The sequence below is a fragment of the Anoplopoma fimbria genome, chromosome 23, assembly GCF_027596085.1.
Source record: "Anoplopoma fimbria isolate UVic2021 breed Golden Eagle Sablefish chromosome 23, Afim_UVic_2022, whole genome shotgun sequence".
NCBI classification, from domain to species: Eukaryota; Metazoa; Chordata; class Actinopteri; order Perciformes; family Anoplopomatidae; genus Anoplopoma; species Anoplopoma fimbria.
Genome location: NC_072471.1, coordinates 11360652 through 11380641, shown reverse-complemented (window position 1 = coordinate 11380641; position 19990 = coordinate 11360652). Strand labels below are relative to the sequence as shown.

The window sequence follows — 19990 nt, the reverse complement described above, 5'->3', positions numbered from 1 at the left end:
TAAATACACAACCTTATGCTTAACCAGAGACTATTTAAACCGCTTTTGACATTTTATGGACAAAATGTGTTCTATGTGAATAAATAATCCAACAACTAAATTGATCATTGACAAATAAAAATGGATATTTCCAGCAGCATCAGTTTCCAATATACAATTCTTCTTTGAGCTAATAAAAGTAGTAAATTTCTTTCCGCATTCTTTTTCTGATTCTGCATTTAACACTAAACCACCAACAATCGTTTTGGTATGTGGCAGTATGAAACAAGGTTTTATTTACTGACATAAAAAAGAACGAACACATTCAATCAATTTAAGAGTAATTACAGTATTTCTGGAGCAGAAAAAAAAATTCTTAGATCTATGTACAAGAAAAAAACAAACATTTTTTTATCAGTATAAATGGAAGTATCCCAACTATAACACAATACAATTTACAAAAATAAAGCAATATTTGACATACAATTTATGTCCAAACTGCGGATTATTATTAAGTTTAGTCACTAAGCTCCTCCTCGTCACTGAAGTATGTACTCTTTTTGATCCTTGGTTTCTTAGAGTCTGAGGATGTTGATGCGTGAGCACCTTCCTCTTGAGACAGACGTGTCTGCTTCCTCTGTGTCTCCTCTTCCTCAATACGGGCTTGCTGCAGGGACACAAAAGACAGAAGAAATATGACACTGCTAAAAGATCATATCAAAGTCATAATATAGTATGTCGTAAAATATCAAAGTACAATGTGCTATAACAATGTCATTGTATAGTATGCCGTAAGAAAATCATCAAAGTTATAGTATTGCATGTAATATGTGGAAGTGAGTATGTTGCATTAGAGACATCTATTTTGGATTTCTATATCTGCACACTTACCTGAAAAGCTATGGCTTGACTCAGACTATCTAAGGTTGGGTCCTCTCCCTCTTCTTCACTTTCTTCTTCCTCTTCACTGTAAAAAGGGAAAAGAGGTAGGAATGAGACAAACAGCACTACTCATACACAGAATCTCACACTATCAGTTATTAAAGACTTACACGTGCTCATGTTCTTCAGCCTTTATCTTTTTTTTCTTTTCTTTCTTCTTTGGAGGTTCCCTCTCTCCGAGAATGTTTTTGGGGCATGCGTAGCTCATATGACCTGTATCCTGTCATGTTTTATTTAAAACACACACAAAATCAGACAACTCTCTGGGATACTTTTTTTTTCATTCCAAGGCAGAAAAAAAGATTATACTTGCAACTGTAATTCAATAAAAACATAATGCTCTCACAGGATAACATGTTTGATATGCACTGACCCCACATTCGTAACATTTGGTCTTGTCTGTGTAGTTCCGTCTTCTTATAAACTCAGTTGCTCGGCCATTGTCTTTGGCAATGCTCGCTGTCACTGTTCTGCCAAACAACTGGGAGACAAACACATTTGAAACTCAAGACAGTTGAATATCAAACATAACACAAGCAGCTTACGCTCAGTGACTTACAGCATGTGAACACTCATGGTCTTAAAGTGACAGACTCACCTGTTTATTGTTCACTGCTCTTGCACAGTTATGAGCCGATTCTCTGTCCAGGAAGAGAACAAACGCTACCCCTTTACTCTGGCGAGTGTCTTTATCCTTAACGATTGTAACCCTGCATGAAGCATGACAGTTATAAGTACCTATCTTAAAACATGTACAACTATTACAAGTCTTCAGAGCCTTTAACTGAATGCTGTGGGTTATTCATTCACCACTTATGTGTTTGGCTTACATTACATTACAGTCATTTAGTAGACGCTTTTATCCAAAGCGACTTACAATAAGTGTATTCAACATAGGTATTCAAGAGAACTAAGTGCATCTCATTTCTTAAACAAGCATCTAAGAGCATAAACCAGAGCAAAAGTACATTGCAGAAACAAACTAAGTGCAACAAACTAATACGAATACAATAAGTACAACAAACTAATACGAATACAATAAGTGCTAAGTGGAAGGCTCAGGGTAGTACTTCTTACATATTGCTGTAAGATAGAAATAACCCAAAATAAGTTATGAGAGAGACATTACTTACTTTACAACTTTTCCATATTTGGTGAATAGCTGAAATTAGAAAAAGTTACCTGTTTCAATAAAGAAGTTGCCCAGATTCAGAGACCACAGTGGAATTTGACTCTCACTTGTGTTTCTGCCATATAAAAACATTATTAACATTTCATAACACTGCTGTAGGACTGATGAAGGAACAAACCTTGTGCAGGTCATTGTTGGTAAGAGAGAATGGCAGGTTCGACACATACACAGTGCTTTTACTTGGTGCCAAACCCCCGCTCATACTGGACGCATACGACACACTGTGAGACAAAAAAAACCCCAAAAACCAGCCACATTATCATGAAAATAGGTTAATGCATAACTAGTCGCATCCTGTCTCGTTACACATTTAACGTAATTGCAACCAGCAAATTGCATTAACCAAAATGACTCACCAACACAGCCTCCAGCGTTTGAATAATATCTTAATGTGTTTAAAATAGTAGATTTGTCTGTATTTTAATGGAGCTATCGTTTCGCAAAAAGAAACAAGTGATATGTCCGCGCGTCGCAGCTTTATGACGTATGTGCGTCCCTCGTCCAATAAAAACGGACGTTCTCCATGTCGCTACCGGGAGAGGCTAGGCTAACCAAACGATAGCAGAAGGTGAGATTGTTTTCACAATTTGCGTGGAATGAAGGACCCTTTAATGTGAGTCATTCAACACGTGTTGATCCAGTAAATGCAATATTTTCCCCGTATATATGTGTTCGTTATTTTGTCTGTCAGATTAAATAAAACGTGCGGATGTTTGCAGCATACATGGAGGCTAGCTAATTAGCACCGCTAGCTTTCCGTTCTACGTGGAGCCACAGTGGTTGGGAGTTAATTCACCATCACCGTCACCATCGGACAACTTATTGAGGTGTTTTTGAAGCCTGTAGGCTGGGTGTTATCAAGCTAGTGCCATGTTTAATGTGGTGGTGTTGGTCAAAGGTGCATCCATCGATGCGTCAGCTGTTCTGCTGAAAGAAACCTAAGACAGCTCAGCTGCTGGATCCCATCTCCTGGTCAAGCAGTGCTCCCTGTTTTTATTTTTTGTGTAAATAATAAAAACCGCAATATTAATAAGTTTTAAAATAACTGCTCAAAGATGTGTAGGCTTGATTATGAAGCTTGTCTTCTAAACAGTTGTTTGAAAACGTATTACATGTGTATTGCCTTGACACTGTTTTAAAAAAAATATATATATATCTTTTGACAGATTTTGTTGACTGTATTTTCTCCATCACCCCGATTCAGAGGTCCTTGAGTCCAAAAGTAAGTTGGTGATCAACCTTTTTACTTTACAGAACATTCATTTAACACTGTTTTGTTCTACACTAGAACGACAGCACGAGAAATGCCACCACTCCCTAAAGAGATCTAACAAAATAATAGCACATGCAAGAATTTGGACATAATCAGAGCATTTCTATAATGTTTATTGTTTACTGAGGCCAACACCAAAATGCTTTGAGGAAAGACCTGTCCAGTCCCCTGTTTGTCATCAGATTAGATATTAACTATCATTCTATGTTTTTGCATATTTAGTGATCATTTATTTTACTGGAGTAATGCTGTCTCAAGAAGTTGACATTAACAAACATATTGTCAATAAATACAGAAACTAATTTGCATTATTTATTTTGTGGAACATCACTTGCACGGTTGCATGTACAAACAAACAGAATCTCTCTCTCTCTGCCTTTTGCAGTGACGTACAGGAGAGAAAGAAGTATACGAGATGTGTATGATGATCGCTTTATGGCAGAGAGACCGGTGAGTTTGTGCATAATGACTGCACATAAAAAAATAAACAAGTATGTAGACTTATTGTCATACAAGCAGCCTGTCTAAATTGTTTTGTGAAGGAGGGCTCAAATATGGCTAACCACTACAACACTTCTTTTAATTGCATATTACTACGCTAACGGCTATGAATATATGTCATTTTTCCTGATGTGGTCAGACAACAAACAAACCTGTATACCAAGGCTTTACACAGATTATTTAATTATGAATAATCTCTTTAGAGATTTATTTTCACATCAGGTGAAGAAGTCCTAGGCTAGGTTATGTGGTATTTTAGCAGACAGGCACATTCATGTAAAAATGTACAAAATAAGATCACCGCAACAGTTTTAGAAAAACAACTTGATCAAATCATTAAATGTACCCATCCTGGTAGGGTCCTTACCCACGGGCAGCTGGGGCAGCGGAGAGGAGGGGCCCCTTTGGCAGGCCGGAGGACGATTATGGCCGCGGCGGGTACGAATACGAAGGAGGTCCACGTTTTTTTCCAAATGGAGGAGGCCCACGAAATTATCATGAAGATCAGAGGGGCTACCATGGGGACAACCTTCATTTCTCTGCTGAACGCAGAGCTGTTCCACCTTCAAGGAGGGTGAGAACATTAATGTTATGCCGTTAACGTTGTTGTAAGGAACTTCCAAAGACTGCTTGTTTTAAGTTTAGTTTATTTCTAGAGCACATTTAAAAACAAATGTTTTAATCACACCAAAATTATTTTAGAATTATACATAGGCCAAAAAGTTAGGCTTTGAATGTCAGAAAAATTAGCAGCTGCCACTTTTTTACATTGAGTTTCATTGATAAAAAAACTCACCGCACAGATGTAAGTACTTTTTGGGGTCATTGTGCTCCCTGTTTATCATATATGCTTATATTTACAATACTATTAAATACTACTACATGCATCAGTGACCAACTGTACATACATTTTTCCAAGGGTCTTGAACACACTGCAGACATATTACAACTGCATATCATGTTAATATTGTTGGTTGATATTTACACTCATAACTGGCCAGCTGAGGGCGCTATAGTTGAAGGTTCTAGTTGAAATATTTTCAAGCCTTCCCTTATTGCAGTCATTTTTTGTTAATCTTTATCGCTGATTAACTAACATGGTGATATTTTCTTGAGACACATTCAAATTTTTACTAAAAAGGATGTGTTTGCATCCATATTTACCATATTTATCAGTTTGATGGTTATGAATCCATGAAGTACTATTACACGAGCTGTACAGGTGCAAGTTTAGATGTTTGGAAGTCGGACAAACATTTTAAAATCAAAACTTGCATCATTGTTAGTAGTTTCAGACTGATTACTTACAACTAAGTTCCAGAAGACCTGTATTTTTGGTCATGATGAAATCATTTGATTTATATTTTCTTTATTGTGTAGGAGGACTACCCTTACAGAGGGCCCAGGGAAGACCCACACACAGGACGGCCTTTGGAGTTTGGGTAAACTGCAGCTAATATTTCTTCCAAAAAATACCAAACTTACCTAGCAAACCTTTTTTCACAACATTAAAATCACTCATTAGAATTGGATGTTATCATTAGGGATATCAGGGGCTTTTTCTACATGCTTTTTCTACATACTCCTTTTTTAATTGGGTTAAGAAGGGGGTGTCTGCAGTAGCAGGCCTCTATTTTCAGTATGTGTTTGAAATGTTTGCTTAAATAGCAGCAATTATAAATCAAGGTCTGCCCCGGCCCGTATTGGCCTGTCTCACCCTATTCACATTTCTGGAGGTCTAGGTGCTGACCTTGCTCCACAATTGTAAAGGTTAGACCCACCTCTGCTTACCTATTGTAGAGGAACAGTGTCTCTAGTTAGGCTGCGGAGTGGATTCCAAATATCCAGGCTACTGATTTAAGTCGTAGTTGTACCTGCTTGTAATGCTGTTGTCATCTAAGAATTGCAGTTTAACACTATATAAAACAGTGTTGGCTAGGCATAAAAATACATAAATGTAAGAAATATTAAGAAAAAAACTGGCCATTGTGAATGAAAGGCTTTACCAAAGTAAAAAAAATCAATAATTCTGATGCCCTTTGTATTTTGATTTGTTTTCAGTATTACAACTGAATCATTAAGCCATTGATTTTATTTAGAAGAATAGCATCCTTTTTTAAATGTGTTTTTATTTTAATTTTTTAATTTTTTAAAGGTGTGCTGAAGTACAGTAAAACATTCCAACTGTTGCATTTGCATGGTGGGAAACAGTCATCCTTCTTAGTAATTGAGAACGTAGATTAGGTTTTCACATCGCACCTGTGCTGTTTGACGATGCCAAAACATTTTATATATGCGTTTAATATTTAACGGCCGATTGAAATTCCCATATAAAACAACAAAGGGGTGAAATAAAATAACACAACCTACCAGGATACTAGATGCTCTGCGGTCTTTTTATGAAGTCCAGTGTCGAGTGACGGGTTCAGTTATTCCATCTAAAAGCCCCTCAGTCGTATCAACACTGAGAGTTGGTTGGGGGCCAATCTTAAACATGCATTGTTGTATACAGTTGAAGAACGGGACTGAAAATCTTTTTTTACCACTTATCAGGCACACCGGTAAATGAAGACTTTCACTCCAAACAAACATTTAGAGTTGTAAAATGGCACTGATGTCAGTTGTGGCCTGTTGATTGTTGGGTTTGGTGTGGGGAAAGGTCAGAGGTCACTTGAGAATGAGACATGGTGGAGAGAGTTAGCAAAAGGGGCGCTAGAAGCTACAAGGCATACAGCGAGTAGTAAAAGGTCTGTTTTGCTCAATGCATGTACATGTTTGTTTTTCCATTCAGGATTTTTTTTTTTTATTGTGTAGCATAAACTAAATGCACCATGTGACCACCAGCACACACATTAAACATTGATATACGCTATAATTTTAAACCCTCGAGCTTCTCATGAATATTTAGAACCTCTGGAAGATCTGTTGCTCCGTTTGCAATCACAAATAGTGTCACCTTTCTTTTTGATCTTTCTTTTTTTTTTTCTCATGCATTAATGATATTTCAGAAGAAGATCCTCTATATCTAAGCCAGGCGATAAATGTTTGAAGTCATGTTAGGATCCTGACAGAGAGCTGAAGCGACTGAAGTGGTTTTGTCTGCATTATTAGATATCATCTGGCTATTGGATGAGTTCCACCGCCTATGTGTAAAGTCATACCCATACTTGGCTAGTGTGAGGTACTTTACTCAAGATTTTTTTATTTATTTTTTGCTGGCGAAAGAACATGCTCATAAATTGTCACCAAGAATAAGGGTTCACATCCCAGTAATGCAACCCATACCCTGAATACATAATCCTGACGGCATAAGTATTCTAAGGTTGTTTAAAAAAAAAGTGAAATACATATTGACCAAATGGTATCAGTTGCCATGTTTCACAGTATGGATCCGCAACTGATCACAACATTTGTGTGTATTTATTCCCTCAGCGCCCGTGCACCACCTCCTCACGGCGTGCGAAACCAGGGCATCTACCCAGCGGCCCGGTCACTCCCAGAGAGCGGGGAAGACACACTAGTGCAAGCCATCCTCAACCTGGACAGAGGGTACGATGTGAAAGCATTGCCCAGTTGTGAACGGCTTAATGATTGCAGCCATTAATGCTGCAGTCAGAGAGGAAGTGTAGAATTAGTAAAAAAAAAAAACACATGGCATCAGAGTACAAACCTGCACATGTTCTGCCTCAATGCTAGATGGCAGTGTTGAGCTATGTTGGCACGAAAGAAGAAAGGGTTCAGGACTCGATAGTTTTGTCAGATGGGGAACATGGGTTAATATGTCAATCACCAAAACACTCGATGATGTTTGACCCCCCCGTACGTTCCCTCTGCTTCTTCCAGGGAGGACAGAGACCACTACAGGAGAAAGGCGGCCCCGTTCCCTCCAATCAGAGAGCGCTCTCCCGTGCGCCGCGAGGTGGCCCGTTCCCCCCACAGCCGCTCCGGCTCCAGCGTCAGCAGCAGAGGCTACTCGCCAGACAGAGCCAAGAGCCTGCCGTTTCCCTCACAGCAAGGCAAGAGTATGTAGAATCCTTGGAGTTTCCCCCACGCCTGATGCAGTGTAGAGCTCTTTAAAACCCACTATGTGTCCATCCTGGCACATGACATTACTAGGAAGACGAAGCAGAGCATTCATAGTCATGACAGATCAAGGACAATCACCCCCCAAAATGCACATTCATTGTCAAGACCTCTTTTTTTTTTTTTCCTCTTTTATTTCACTGTCTTATCCATGACTGATAATGTGGCTGGCTGGCTTTTCAGATGTGGACGGTCCAGAGGGGGTTTCTGAGCACCATTGGGGGGCGCTCTTTCCTCAACAGACTGGACATGAAACTTTGGGTCTGTACATTGAGCAAGCTTGGACCTGGGTGACCGTAAGATGATTAGTTGTTCCTCAGACATCTCCTTGCATCCTTGTCATGTCAGAGAAATGTTAGAAGGAAATGTCGTGGCTTTCTATGCTCGAAAGATGTCTCCCACTAAGTCATGAGAAGGATGCAAGGATGGAGGACAGAATTAACTGATCTGAAATCAAATTTCATACAGAAAATATTGAAAAGTATAAGATAATACCTCAAATCAACTGACCTTATGAATTCTGACCACAATAAACTCGGATGTCCTATTTGACACTGAAATAGTTTCACTCTGGTCTGAAATAAGTTGCATCATGAATTCTGTTTCCTTATTAATCCCTTGTAATGACTTTGCTGTAATGGGCTCCCTCCTTCCTAAACCGTTTCTACTATCTGTTGTGGAGGTACATTAACATTTTCCATGGTTCCTACACTGATCTGCTGTCTAGGCTTGGAGTTGAAGTTTTAAAAGTAATTATCCAGACCAACTGAGCAGGTTACACTAATGCTGTCCAACATTATTCTCCCTTCAGTTATGAGTTATTGGGCATCACACTGTCTGCTCTGGGAATAACACATTCGATCAGCATAGTGTGAAGGAACGGTAGATTATACAGTCCATATCAAAGCATCTTCAAACTACTGATATGCAGGCATTCGGACATGCAGCTGCAATGCTAATTAAGTTAGCCTCTTTTAATGGCTGTTTGCATCTCGGGTTTATTTTGTTTCAATGATTTATGTTACTGACATTGGATATTCACTGTGACGAGTTTACATAACTAATTTCTCAGCATGTCAGCAATACAGCTTTGATTAACTGGACTGTAAAACGCATGACCTCTAGTGTAACCCTTTCGTTTTCTGCATGGTTTTTTTTGTACATCTCAACCTCCTTAGTTTCCACAAGTAGCACAGTGTTATTTAGGTCTGCTGCCATCTGCAGTGCCAGCCTTCTCTCCTTTTTAAAATTTCCATTTGATTAATGTTGCTACATGTGTTAAAATATTTTATATGTTTGATCCCAACCTCTTGAAAGAAGAACATAAAATCATTAATCATGTTTTATAGTGTAGCATTAGGGCAGTGAGTGTTCTTGCTAGATTGCTGTAAGATAAGCAGGCCTAGTTGTAATGTACACAGCCAGTGACCTTACGGTTGTGACTTCCTAGAGGGTATAAAGAGACTTGTTCTCAAAGTGAGATGACTTGTAAGTACAGTTCAGTATAGGATTGGATCATTTGGCAGTGGTTTTACTTTAAAATGTTGTTTGCTAAGGAAATATACAATTTAAGCTCTACTCCTACATGGGATATTCTCCGTGCTATTTCTTTCATCTGATATTTCTTTTTCAATACAAATCAATGGGGGCGAGATGAAATTACATGCAGTGGATTTGTTTCAGAAACATACAAAGGTTACACTCGTTAAACTTAACCTATTCCCAGTCTGGGTAACCCGAGAGACGCAGAGTGGTTTGTAATGTGTCCAGCAGCCAGCCTTCCTCCCCGCTCTGTCTGCCACTTTGTCAGGCCTCATAAAGTTGCCACCAGGTCGTGTGTGCACTAAGAGAGAAAGGGTATAGGATGTCTGATGGATATTCCTGAAGCCAAAGCTTCCACATCGGGGTGTTTTTGTTTCATAGCGGGGTTGCTCAGAGATCGTGTTTGTTGGTAGATAGGTTGATTGGTCGGTTACAAAACCTTGGATGGACTGTCAGGGAAAAGTTGGTATTGGAACAAAAGAAAAGTGTGAGAGGAGGTTGTGTGGAATTTCGATCCATCTGTATCTTGATTTTTCCAGATGTTCTCGCCTAGGTAGCTGTCCTCATCCTGGATCCAAACATCAACACCTTTACAGATCCCTGATAACCATAATCATATACTCCCTTACTTTGGAGACATACTAATTTTCCATTGAATTTCTGCTATTTTTCCTCCTTCCTTTTAGTTTATCATTTTCTCATTCCAAATCTTTTTTTTCTCGTGTTATTTTGCCCCTAACTCAAGCCTCACTTTGTCAAATTATTTTTTTGTCTCCTTTTTCCTATTTCTCCAGACAAAATTCCTGGCCTGTCACGAGAAGGCTCCCCACACAGCGCAACCTCAAACAAGGTACCAAACTGCAATACTGGATTTTTTTTTTTGTGCTTTAAAGTTGATCTGAACGAACAAGAACACAACAAAAGCCCTTCCTTCCTTTTTTGGGGGGGGGAAAAAAAGCTTTTTGTCTTGTATTTTAAATTTAGTCCCAAAATTGCTGTTTTATTTTATTATATATCGTGGGCTCTGCCTTTGTCACTGTACAGCAGGATGCATCTGGAACTTCTTAAATTCCATCCTTCTAATAAGTGTTTAGTCCCATTGAAGTATGTTAATGGGTTTTAAAGTGGCCCTCACGCAGAGCATAAAAGCCATCAGGCCTATGCTTTGTTTACCTGTGCTGTAAGCAGACTTCAATCACAAGAACTTGTAGCAATGGAGGGAAAAGGGCTCAAATGTCCATGAAAACATGAGCCGTGCTTCCTCAAAGTGCTCTTGTTTAAAAAAAAATTACTTTTACTGTTCTGAGTCGGTATTGAATGTAGATCCCTCCCGCCTGTTTTGCAACTAATAACTTGTTTTGCTGATATCATCCATCTCCAACTATGCAGAGGAGTGTAAATAGAATCAGATGTGATTAGTTGCAATGTGTCTGGCTGCGGCCACCCAGAAGTGATGAGGCTAACTCAGTAGCCAAAGTCCCAGTTTTATCATAGGATCTTAGTCCCTGACTAGCCTCCCTGTGGAACTCATTGGGGTGTGTTTACACCGTTTACAATGAACAATCATTTCCTTTTTTTTTTTTTCTGTTGAAGGGTTTGGCTGACTTTGTTTGGTAGCTGTGTCAGTCTGGTAGATGAAGCAGGTCAGTGGATATTGATGTGTAATGCAGGCGTCTCATGAAAACCAATGTTACTTATGCCACATTCAAGTCATATTGGATGAATCATTTTGATTGGTTGGATAAAATGAAGACAAGCAGTTTGCCAGCCAGTTTGATAACTTTAAACTGATAATTTCATTTAATGCCAAAAAGTGTAACAATTTCATAATGTGTCAAATTCACTTTGATCAAAAAAATCTATGAAACTTTAACTTTAAATGCTGCTTTAATGTCCAAGAAAGCTTATTTATCTCATTAGCAGCCCTTAGATCGTTTTCAGAACAGACTGGAGGTAACTGTAGTGTTGCCATATTTCTTATAGTTTCACAGAATCCTACTTTTGAGTGGCATAGTGGGCACTTTGATATCTTTATGAATCCATGCACTTTCTTTATGCTCTAGAAATTACAAGATACAAAACAGAAGCGTAGTCCTTTCCTCTCTTTATGTGCATTTTTGGTAGAACCACCCACCCATACCCAATCAACTGCTGTGATGAAAGTTTTTACTAAGAGCCCCACCCTTCCACACACTTTGATACACACTGCTGCTTTTATTCTGTTTGATCTAGCCTGTGGTGCATTGTTTTTTTGCTGCTCTGGGGGCACAAACCCGTAACCTTGGCCAAGATGAAAGGCCTGTGCCCCCAGTAAAGCTTGCACTTAAGGCCCTGGCAACTGCCTGCTGTGGGGATTCAACAAACACACAGGCAGGCTCTCTGGAGCCATCACAGACAGAGGAGGGGGTCTGAAAAGCACTAGTGGGTGGAGAGAATAACCTGTAACGGAAAAAGGTCGCCAGAAGGTTTCATCCCTACGCAAGGCATCGAGTCCATGAAGTTACAGAAGGATAACTTTTTACCAACCAAGTTAATTGATTTTGTGATAGGAACAGGGCAAAGAACACAAGTAGTCAGAGGATCACACACACTTTTCCTATAGCTCCACAATAACATTTACATTCATTTTTCAAAGTGAAAAGTCTCAACAACTGTTGTATAATTGCTATTAAATTTGGTCCAGATATTCATTTTTCCATTAAGGTATGGGCATATGATTATGGCAAGATGGTCAACAAGCTCAGAAATATTTATTTGTTGTCGTGGTCGGTTGGTGCGGTTTCTCTACTATTTTGTTGTCTCTGTTTGTATGTATGTTGGCCAGAGGTTGGCCGTCCAAACGTGCCATCAGGGGAACGCCTTGAGCGAATTTGCTCAAATTTGGCCCAATGTCCACTTGCACTTGAGGTTTGACTGACTAGGTCTTGGACAAGTTCTTGGCCAAAACTCCAGAATTGATATGCTGATTATGACAATTTCACACAGATGTCTAATAGGATAACACGATGAAGTAATGACATTTTGGATAGACGTGGATGCAAACTGCAACTTTATTGGTTTAGCTGAGGCAAACAACCGCAAGGCAGTAATTCTAGTTTGAACATCAGTGCGAGATGATGAGCCTTAAAAAAGCTCTTGGGATTTGATCCTGAGGCTGTGACTCTAAAACTTTCGTCTTTCCACGAATGTGCACGGCAGGTTAAAAATAAAGATACACCAACAAACAACAATGATCATTTGTAAAAACAAACTAATTCAGAATCTACAGCAGTAATAACTTGGAAAGGTCAATTCATGGTTCACCAGACCAAGCAAGCTCTTTAGGTCTTATAACCTTTTTTTATTAAATTCATTTTTAGTATCACATTAAAAAGAGATTACCCATACCTCCCGGCTGATGAAATTCCATTTAAGTCAAGTTTTAAATATATCTACCAAGCTTTCTAACATCCCTTCCAGATTGGGTCGTGCCCAGCGAGTTGGAAGTGAAATATTTTTTTCCAATGAGGCTAAGGAGGCTGAACACCGAGAAACATGCATGCACAAGCATACACACTGGACTCCTCCTGAGCATAGCTTCAGGGAGCGAAATGGACGGAGGATTAATTTGATGATGCTTTACGAGTTGTCCCTTTTTTTTATTTTAGACCACACTCGTCTTTGTGACGTACCATCCCCTGTGACTTCTTTACTCATTCATCAGGAGATTTCATATTATGACTTAGTCCGTGGCCTGTTTCCCATAATGTATGAGTGGACTTTAGTCATGGCTGGGCAGTTCATCTCCCTGGCCTTCAAACTCTTATAGTATCAGGAAATGAGCAAAAGAAATTGAGCGGCCATCCAAGTTGGCCTCATTTCTCCCCTTTGCGCTTTCTTTTGGCCTTAACAGTAATGCTTATGGGCACTAGAGTTTCCAATCTATCCATTAGGTGGCTCATCATGGCTTGCCTTTCCAGATTTCCTTGTAAGATATAAAAACAGCTCAAGTATCAGATTCTGCAATTTACATTGAAAAATAAGTGCAATGCTAAGCCAGGAGGTTTAAGTCATAATGTGCAAAGTAATGATAACATCGACGATACGAAGATCCACATCTGTCGTGATGAATTTGGCATATGAGCTGCAGCTTCTTATTGCTGTAATTCCCATGGATCCCCTATTCTTTGACTTGTTGTATATGTAACACTTATACATTCTGGCTTTCCAGCTTTAGGAGCTGAGCTTCATCCTTTAGTACGCCTCACCAACCACATCTTTCCAGTAAAGTTAAACAGTCAGTAGGTCAGGTCATAGTAATGCGCAGGCTGTAAGTCGCTGACCGAGGTCCTTCCACATTCTTTCCCATTATCTGTATCGTGTAATTGCTAGCATCAGTTCTGTCAACTTAGTAGTAGTAGTAGTAGTAGTAAGCAGTAAGCTTTTTTTTAAAGTTTATCTATGTTTTTTATAATCATCACTTCTGTTGTTATCTCGGACATACATTTCATGATTTTAAAAACTTAATTTCTCTCATGCTGTGACATTTTGCTCACTTTTCTGCATCCTCCTTTGAGCAGCGACTCACACCGTTCCCTCCCCTTACTCTTGTTTTTTTAGGAGGAGAACCATCCTCCAGAAGGAGAAAAAGAGGAGCCTCTGGTGGCTCCAGTCGTGGAGGAGAGCCAAAAGTCCACTACAGACAACTTTCAAGAGCGACGAGCCGCGGCCATCGCGGCCAAAGCCCAGGAGATAGAGAAGGTACGCGTCCAACTCCGATTTACATTCAGCTGATCTTTGAACTGGATGAAGTTTAAAATTAGTCGACAAGTAGATCAGTGTTAAAATAACACGTTGTCTATTCAAATGAGCCTTTTTGTGACACCCCATTGTAACAGTGCTTCATCGAAAGCGCTGCAAATGTTTTTCACACATTTTGCGGCCAACATAACTTGTCTTAAGGCTTCTCTGTAGTCTCAACATGAGTTAAAATGATACATCACTGTTTTGGACGAGTGTTAATTGGTATTCATGTTGCATTTGTAAAGGAAAAAAATATATAACATTTTGTGCCAGTTGCTCTCAGTTGCCCTTTTTGGAAAACTGCTGCATTACCAATCCTCTCATTACAAGTTTTTAATTTGCAAGACTTTTCTATAAATGTCATCTTGGTGCACACATGATACTTACCCTACTGTGCTTGGCAAACAAACCGATACATATGGTGGCCTTCAATTCTCTGACTCGCACCTGGATTATTTTACTGGATAGGCATTACTGGAACAGCCAGCTATTACGTGCCTAACAATGCAGGAAATTAACTTTTCTGTCCACCAGTCACATCCTAAACTCCACCAGCCACTTGACAGTCACACATCAGTTTTAGAGCAGAATGATGGTTAATTATCTGCCAAAGTAGCTGGTTGCCAAATGTATCACCATTATCCTCCTGGCTATTGTTAATCTTCCATCCTAACTGGCATAACTGCAACAATTGCTCGTTAGACCCTCCACTAGCTTAATATCCCACATGGCTCCAACATCACAACTCTCCCTCTGTGTTTAAGTCATCTTTACAAACGGCCGCACACAGAGGTTTGGAAACACTAGAATGATGCGCTTTGTACAGGAACACATAAACGAAAGCAGAAACACGAGTAAAGCAAAGGCATGGTAAAGATTTGTGCATACAATAAACGGAGAGCTTAACAGAGCTAAAAACCACCCCAGGCTCGAGGTTCCAGCTCTGCTCGGTTATCTAATGAACGCCATTCCTGCACCAGTGAGCGCTACCGCTGCTTTACTGGGACCATTAAACCCGAGCCAGCTCTGCCCTGGAGCTCACACTGCGCTCTCACATTGAGCTGCGCCACAGAGCCTATAGGCGGTAATAACAACTGTAGCTGACGCTGCAGCTTCTGGCCTGTTTTATAGCCTGTGTCTTTCTACCACCATCTGGGTCTCCTCACGTTCCTAGAGCTCTATTGTGAGCTTTATTTCATGTTTTCAGGTCATTTCCTACAGTATGTATGTTGGAAAATGACTGCCAAGACCCATGTGAAGAATAATCTTTAGGTTGTCCAACTCATGCCCCGTTGCTTTAATCTTCAGATTTAGTTATGAAATTAAGATCTGGAAAGAGTAGATTAAAATGGGAAAAACCAGAGGGAACAGTGTATTCCATTTTCACAGGGATATGAAGTTTCAGCTTTTATTTCAAGGATTTCAGATTATTTTCGAATTGTCAGAAAACTGATGATTATCAGCATTTTTCATCCTCCTGTGCCTTTCTTTGGCTTTTGTGATGTTCAGACTGCTTGCATGAAGGTTGTCTGTGTGTTTATGAAAGGCTGGCTTGTTTGGTCGTGATTGTGAGTTAATTCAGCTTCGTTTCTCAAACCCAGCCAGGTTAGAAATTGTAGTTTAGTAACATTTTGCCCAAAATATTTCCTATCCATCAGTCTGAAAACCCTTTTTGTTTGTTGGTTAACACTTTAACCCTTTAAAACCTTTTTGTAAACACTAATCAAAACCTGGGATAATTGCCCGCACATGACAGTTGGTTACCTGCCAAAGCGGCAGACCAAACCAACGAGCCGCTGGAAAAAACGTATACAGTAAGCACTTGTCTGCTGGCTGGTATTCATTTCCCACCATGTCCAGAACACACAGCTAAACGCTCTAAATTCAGATTTTCTTTTTCAGACTGAAACAACAAAGTTTCAGTAGGCAGTTGTGTTCAGCCACTTGACAAGTGTCGGTCAGATGTTTGGCTTTCTGCACTCAATCTGGTCTAGCCATCTTTTCGGTACATAAGGACACAAACACACTCCAGTCCAGTAGCTGCTCACTAACTGTCTCTACACTTTTCACAGATCACAAGCTGAACTTTCCATCATTGGCCAGACATCGTGCTGGGCAGCATTATACCACTGCCTCACTGTGTGTTTGTGTAGCTAAGTGAAATTGGCCCGCTGAAATTCAACCTGAAACCGCTCTCATTGTCAAAGTTGACTTTGGCTGCAGTGCAGACTAACTGGTTATAGTGAGTGACAAGGCATGAGAAGCAATAAAGGGTATTATGTTTTACTCCTCACAAGCCAGGCTGTGATACAAAGGGAGTTTTATTTCATTTGGTGAGGAATCTAAATATATTTGGCTACAAGACAAAAAAAGCCAGACTGTTCAAGCCTTTTTTGGGTTTCTTTTGGGTACAAAGATGGCAGAACTGGACTGAGGCCCCAACTCTTTCAATCTTGTTCTTTTCTGAAGCCAAGCAGGCCCACATGCTCACCCCTAATCCTTGCTTTAACTGGCTATTGAACACTTAAGTTTAAATAAGTTTTTAGAAGCAGAGACTGTTCTGGACCAACTCCACCCAAAGTCAAGTACTGGCCTTTTTTCCTTCCTGATTGGATAACAAGGGAGGGATCTCAGGATGTGCGTTTTTTAAATACAGGAAGGACATTTTCAGCACATTGTTATCTAGAAACAACTTTCACTGTATTCGTAGAAGTTGTTGTCAGCGCACTGTCGACTGAGACCATAGGACGTTGATAAGCAATTAAAAGGACAGGGTGCTATCAAGCGTTTGCTTTTTAAACGGATTTGTACGTCTGACTGATCACTTATTGTACGTGAGGATGTACATGCACTATAGAAACACCCAGACTGTGTCCTTAAACTGTTTTGTAATCATAATGTTAACCCCAAATTTCCTGTAAATTCACTAATCCAGTTGTTAGATTCAGGTCACCCTATGAAGGAGAATGGACAAAATACTGTTTTTGCTGTAGGTCAAGAGGGAAGCAATTAAAAAGCCCTCATCACGTTTGCATAAAGAGAGAGACACTGGCCTCATTCCTTCAGCAGAAATCATCTTCAGTAAAGTCTCATCATAGTTGATGATATGAGGATTTTTAGAGATGTTTTAAGCTTCACACTGTTTTTGTTCACCATAGTTATTATACAGTGAACATATTTTTATTTTTATTTAATGCCGATTCTGGAAAGTTGCCTACATAAACTCAGTTTGACAGCAGATCTTTATTTGCCATCTGTCCTCTACTTCAACGTGCTCTGTTCTAGGAACATTGTGAAAAGCTATAAATAAATCAGTGAGTTTGAATGCCCCCGCAGCACAGAAGCCACTGTTGGTATCCGGTGAATGACTGAAACTCACCCCTGTCTGGCCTAATTTTACACACACAGACATATGTTTAAGCACACAGATCCCCACACAGCCCCTAGCCGTTGGAAGGGCCCTTGTGTCCGCCTGCGGTAGGGATAAATAAGTAGTTGTATCGGGGGGGGTTAATTCACCTCTACTCAGTCAGGGGAAAGAATTGACCGAGACGAAACGCGGCATGGAGAGACTGAATAGAAAAATAAATAAGTCATGATAGTTGAAGGACAAATGGAAGAAGGAAAGAAAAAAAAAAAAAAAAAAAAAAAAAGAGAGCAGCATTCCACAGAGAAATAGAGATGTGTTTCTGAGGTCGGTCAGTGTGAACTTTGCCATTTTTGTAGGGAAACAGAGCATCTGTCCAATGAGGAAAAGCTCCTCATGTGATGTGTAATTTATTTGTGTATTGTTAGGAAATTGTATGTATGTATTTTTTTTAGCAATAGTTAAGGGACAACAGGAAACGAGGGAGAGAGATTCCACAAAGGATTTTAATGGAAACTGACAATACAAAATATTACCATCAGTTTTAGTTGACTGATATTTTCCCCTCTGGAATTTCATTGTCAGCTCATTTGAGGGATCATGAGTTGGAAACAAGTATTTTGCAAATCAATCCTCTTGATGTGGAAGCCGAGGGCTCCCTCTTTTGTTTTATGAGACATTTGAGAGTCTGTGTGAAATGGCAGCTCCCAAACAAGATTCCAGCACCTCTTCCTTATTGTCCTTCTCACACCTGTCATAAGCCTGTGAGACACCACTAAAGTGGGGTTTTATTGCTACTTGTGCCACCGTGTCCTATATAAAGGGCCCTTATTAAACTTGAGAAGAGAAGTGTTTATCTTTTGACACTACGTGACGTGTGTTGACACCACAATGATCAGCTCAGGCTCATTTACACTGGAATATTTACACCTAGGCGCCAGGTTAAGCAGGAAGGAAACAACTTTTCATCTCCTCATTTAAGAGCTTTTCTCATATAGGTTTTTACCTCTGCCTGTTGACACTTTAAAGTCTTAAAATCTGCATACAAATGGATTTAAATGTGTTTACTGTGTGTCTCAAACCCTGTATACTCGTTTTTGGGGGTTTTTTTAAACTCGTATTCCTTTCCACTTCCAGGTGTACCGGCAAGACTGTGAGACATTTGGCATGGTGGTAAAGATGCTGGTGGCTAAAGACCCCAACCTGGAGAAGCAGCTGCAGGTTCCCCTCAGGGAGAACCTCGGGGAGATCCGCGAACGTTGCCTTGAGGACCTCAAACACTTCATCAACGAGCTGGACGAGGTGGTCCGGCAGCCAGAACCTTCTGTCTGTGACTCAACCACCCCATCAACAGCCCTGACGGGTCATAAACTTTCAAAGACAGTAGCCAATCACAGCTCGTCTTACTGACACATTGGCCATCAGCTCTTCATGAGACTAAGCGTGGAAGGATTGACTTCTGAATATGATGGATATCGCGAATACATTTTTGCTGGACTTGGAATGGATTCTACAGAACAGCAAACTGAAGAAAACCTCAAAATGGAATTTATGCAGCGTTGCATTGTTTGTGGGGATGAACAGTGTTAGTTTGGGACAGACTGTTCTTTACCTTACTTTTCTCTGTTGAGATTATAAAACATTGTTAAAAGTTGATTTAAAATGTCTTACATCACATGGAAATGGTTAATATGGGTTTTGTTATTTAAACGATTTTGATGAAAATATGTTGTTGAGAATAGACGTTCAGTCCTGCAGCATGAACACATTTTTCTAAAAGAAAAGCCAGATAAGATGATGTTTTGTTTTGTAGTATTTTCATTTATGTACATTTTGTAGCAGTAAAATGTATGACTTGGTGCTGCTAAATTTACAGTTCTACATTCTTGTATAAATTTGTACTGTCTGGAAATGCCAGTTTGGTTACTTTTTTATTGTGTTGACTCATTTGCTTTTCAAACTTTAATATCCTTCCCAGAAAAAAAAAAATGCACAAGGCTTGATTATTTTTGATGAAGGTTGTAGTAAACATGGTTTCTGTTAAGTTTAAGGTTGTTTTATTGTTGTCTAATAACACAAGTTACATGCCCAACTGACATTATAGACAATCTGAGACATTTTAGAAACTCATTTAAAATTTGAATCAAGACGCAAATCAGGACTCATAAGTACAAGTTATATGTCATGGGGTATAGATCCCGATGCTGCCCTACAAAATCCCATAAACTCTACAATGCATCTCACTGTTTAAAAATATCACTACAATCTGAGGGTTAAAAGATGTAATTTCAATATTTAGGAACAAAGAACAACCATTCCTGAAACTTTG

At 39.6% G+C, this 19990-nt stretch overlaps 2 protein-coding genes across 6 annotated transcripts; one reads left to right on the top strand and one right to left on the bottom strand.

The window, feature by feature from the left end:
- Positions 1-258: 258 nt before the first annotated feature.
- zcrb1 (zinc finger CCHC-type and RNA binding motif 1) lies at positions 259-2576 on the bottom strand. The gene is made up of 8 exons (XM_054624902.1): positions 2470-2576; positions 2232-2334; positions 2055-2083; positions 1520-1631; positions 1295-1402; positions 1032-1141; positions 871-946; positions 259-646 (listed from the first exon to the last, which is right to left on the bottom strand). The coding sequence occupies exons 2-8, from the start codon at positions 2313-2315 to the stop codon at positions 497-499; spliced, it is 669 nt and encodes a 222-aa protein (XP_054480877.1). The 5' UTR covers positions 2316-2334; positions 2470-2576; the 3' UTR covers positions 259-496.
- A 31-nt stretch (positions 2577-2607) lies between these two features.
- Positions 2608-19785, top strand: pphln1 (periphilin 1). Of its 5 annotated transcripts, none has more exons than XM_054624896.1 (11): positions 2608-2681; positions 3280-3335; positions 3772-3836; positions 4246-4461; positions 5268-5329; positions 7320-7436; positions 7731-7909; positions 8154-8231; positions 10307-10362; positions 14112-14252; positions 18799-19784. In XM_054624896.1, coding segments are annotated over exons 2-11 (1188 nt in total). In that variant the 5' UTR covers positions 2608-2681; positions 3280-3334; the 3' UTR covers positions 19072-19784. The 5 variants fall into 5 exon arrangements, with proteins under 5 accessions (XP_054480871.1, XP_054480875.1, XP_054480876.1 ...); XM_054624897.1 differs by having other exon boundaries at positions 2634-2726; XM_054624898.1 differs by having other exon boundaries at positions 2636-2681; positions 3318-3335; positions 18799-19785.
- Positions 19786-19990: the final 205 nt, after the last annotated feature.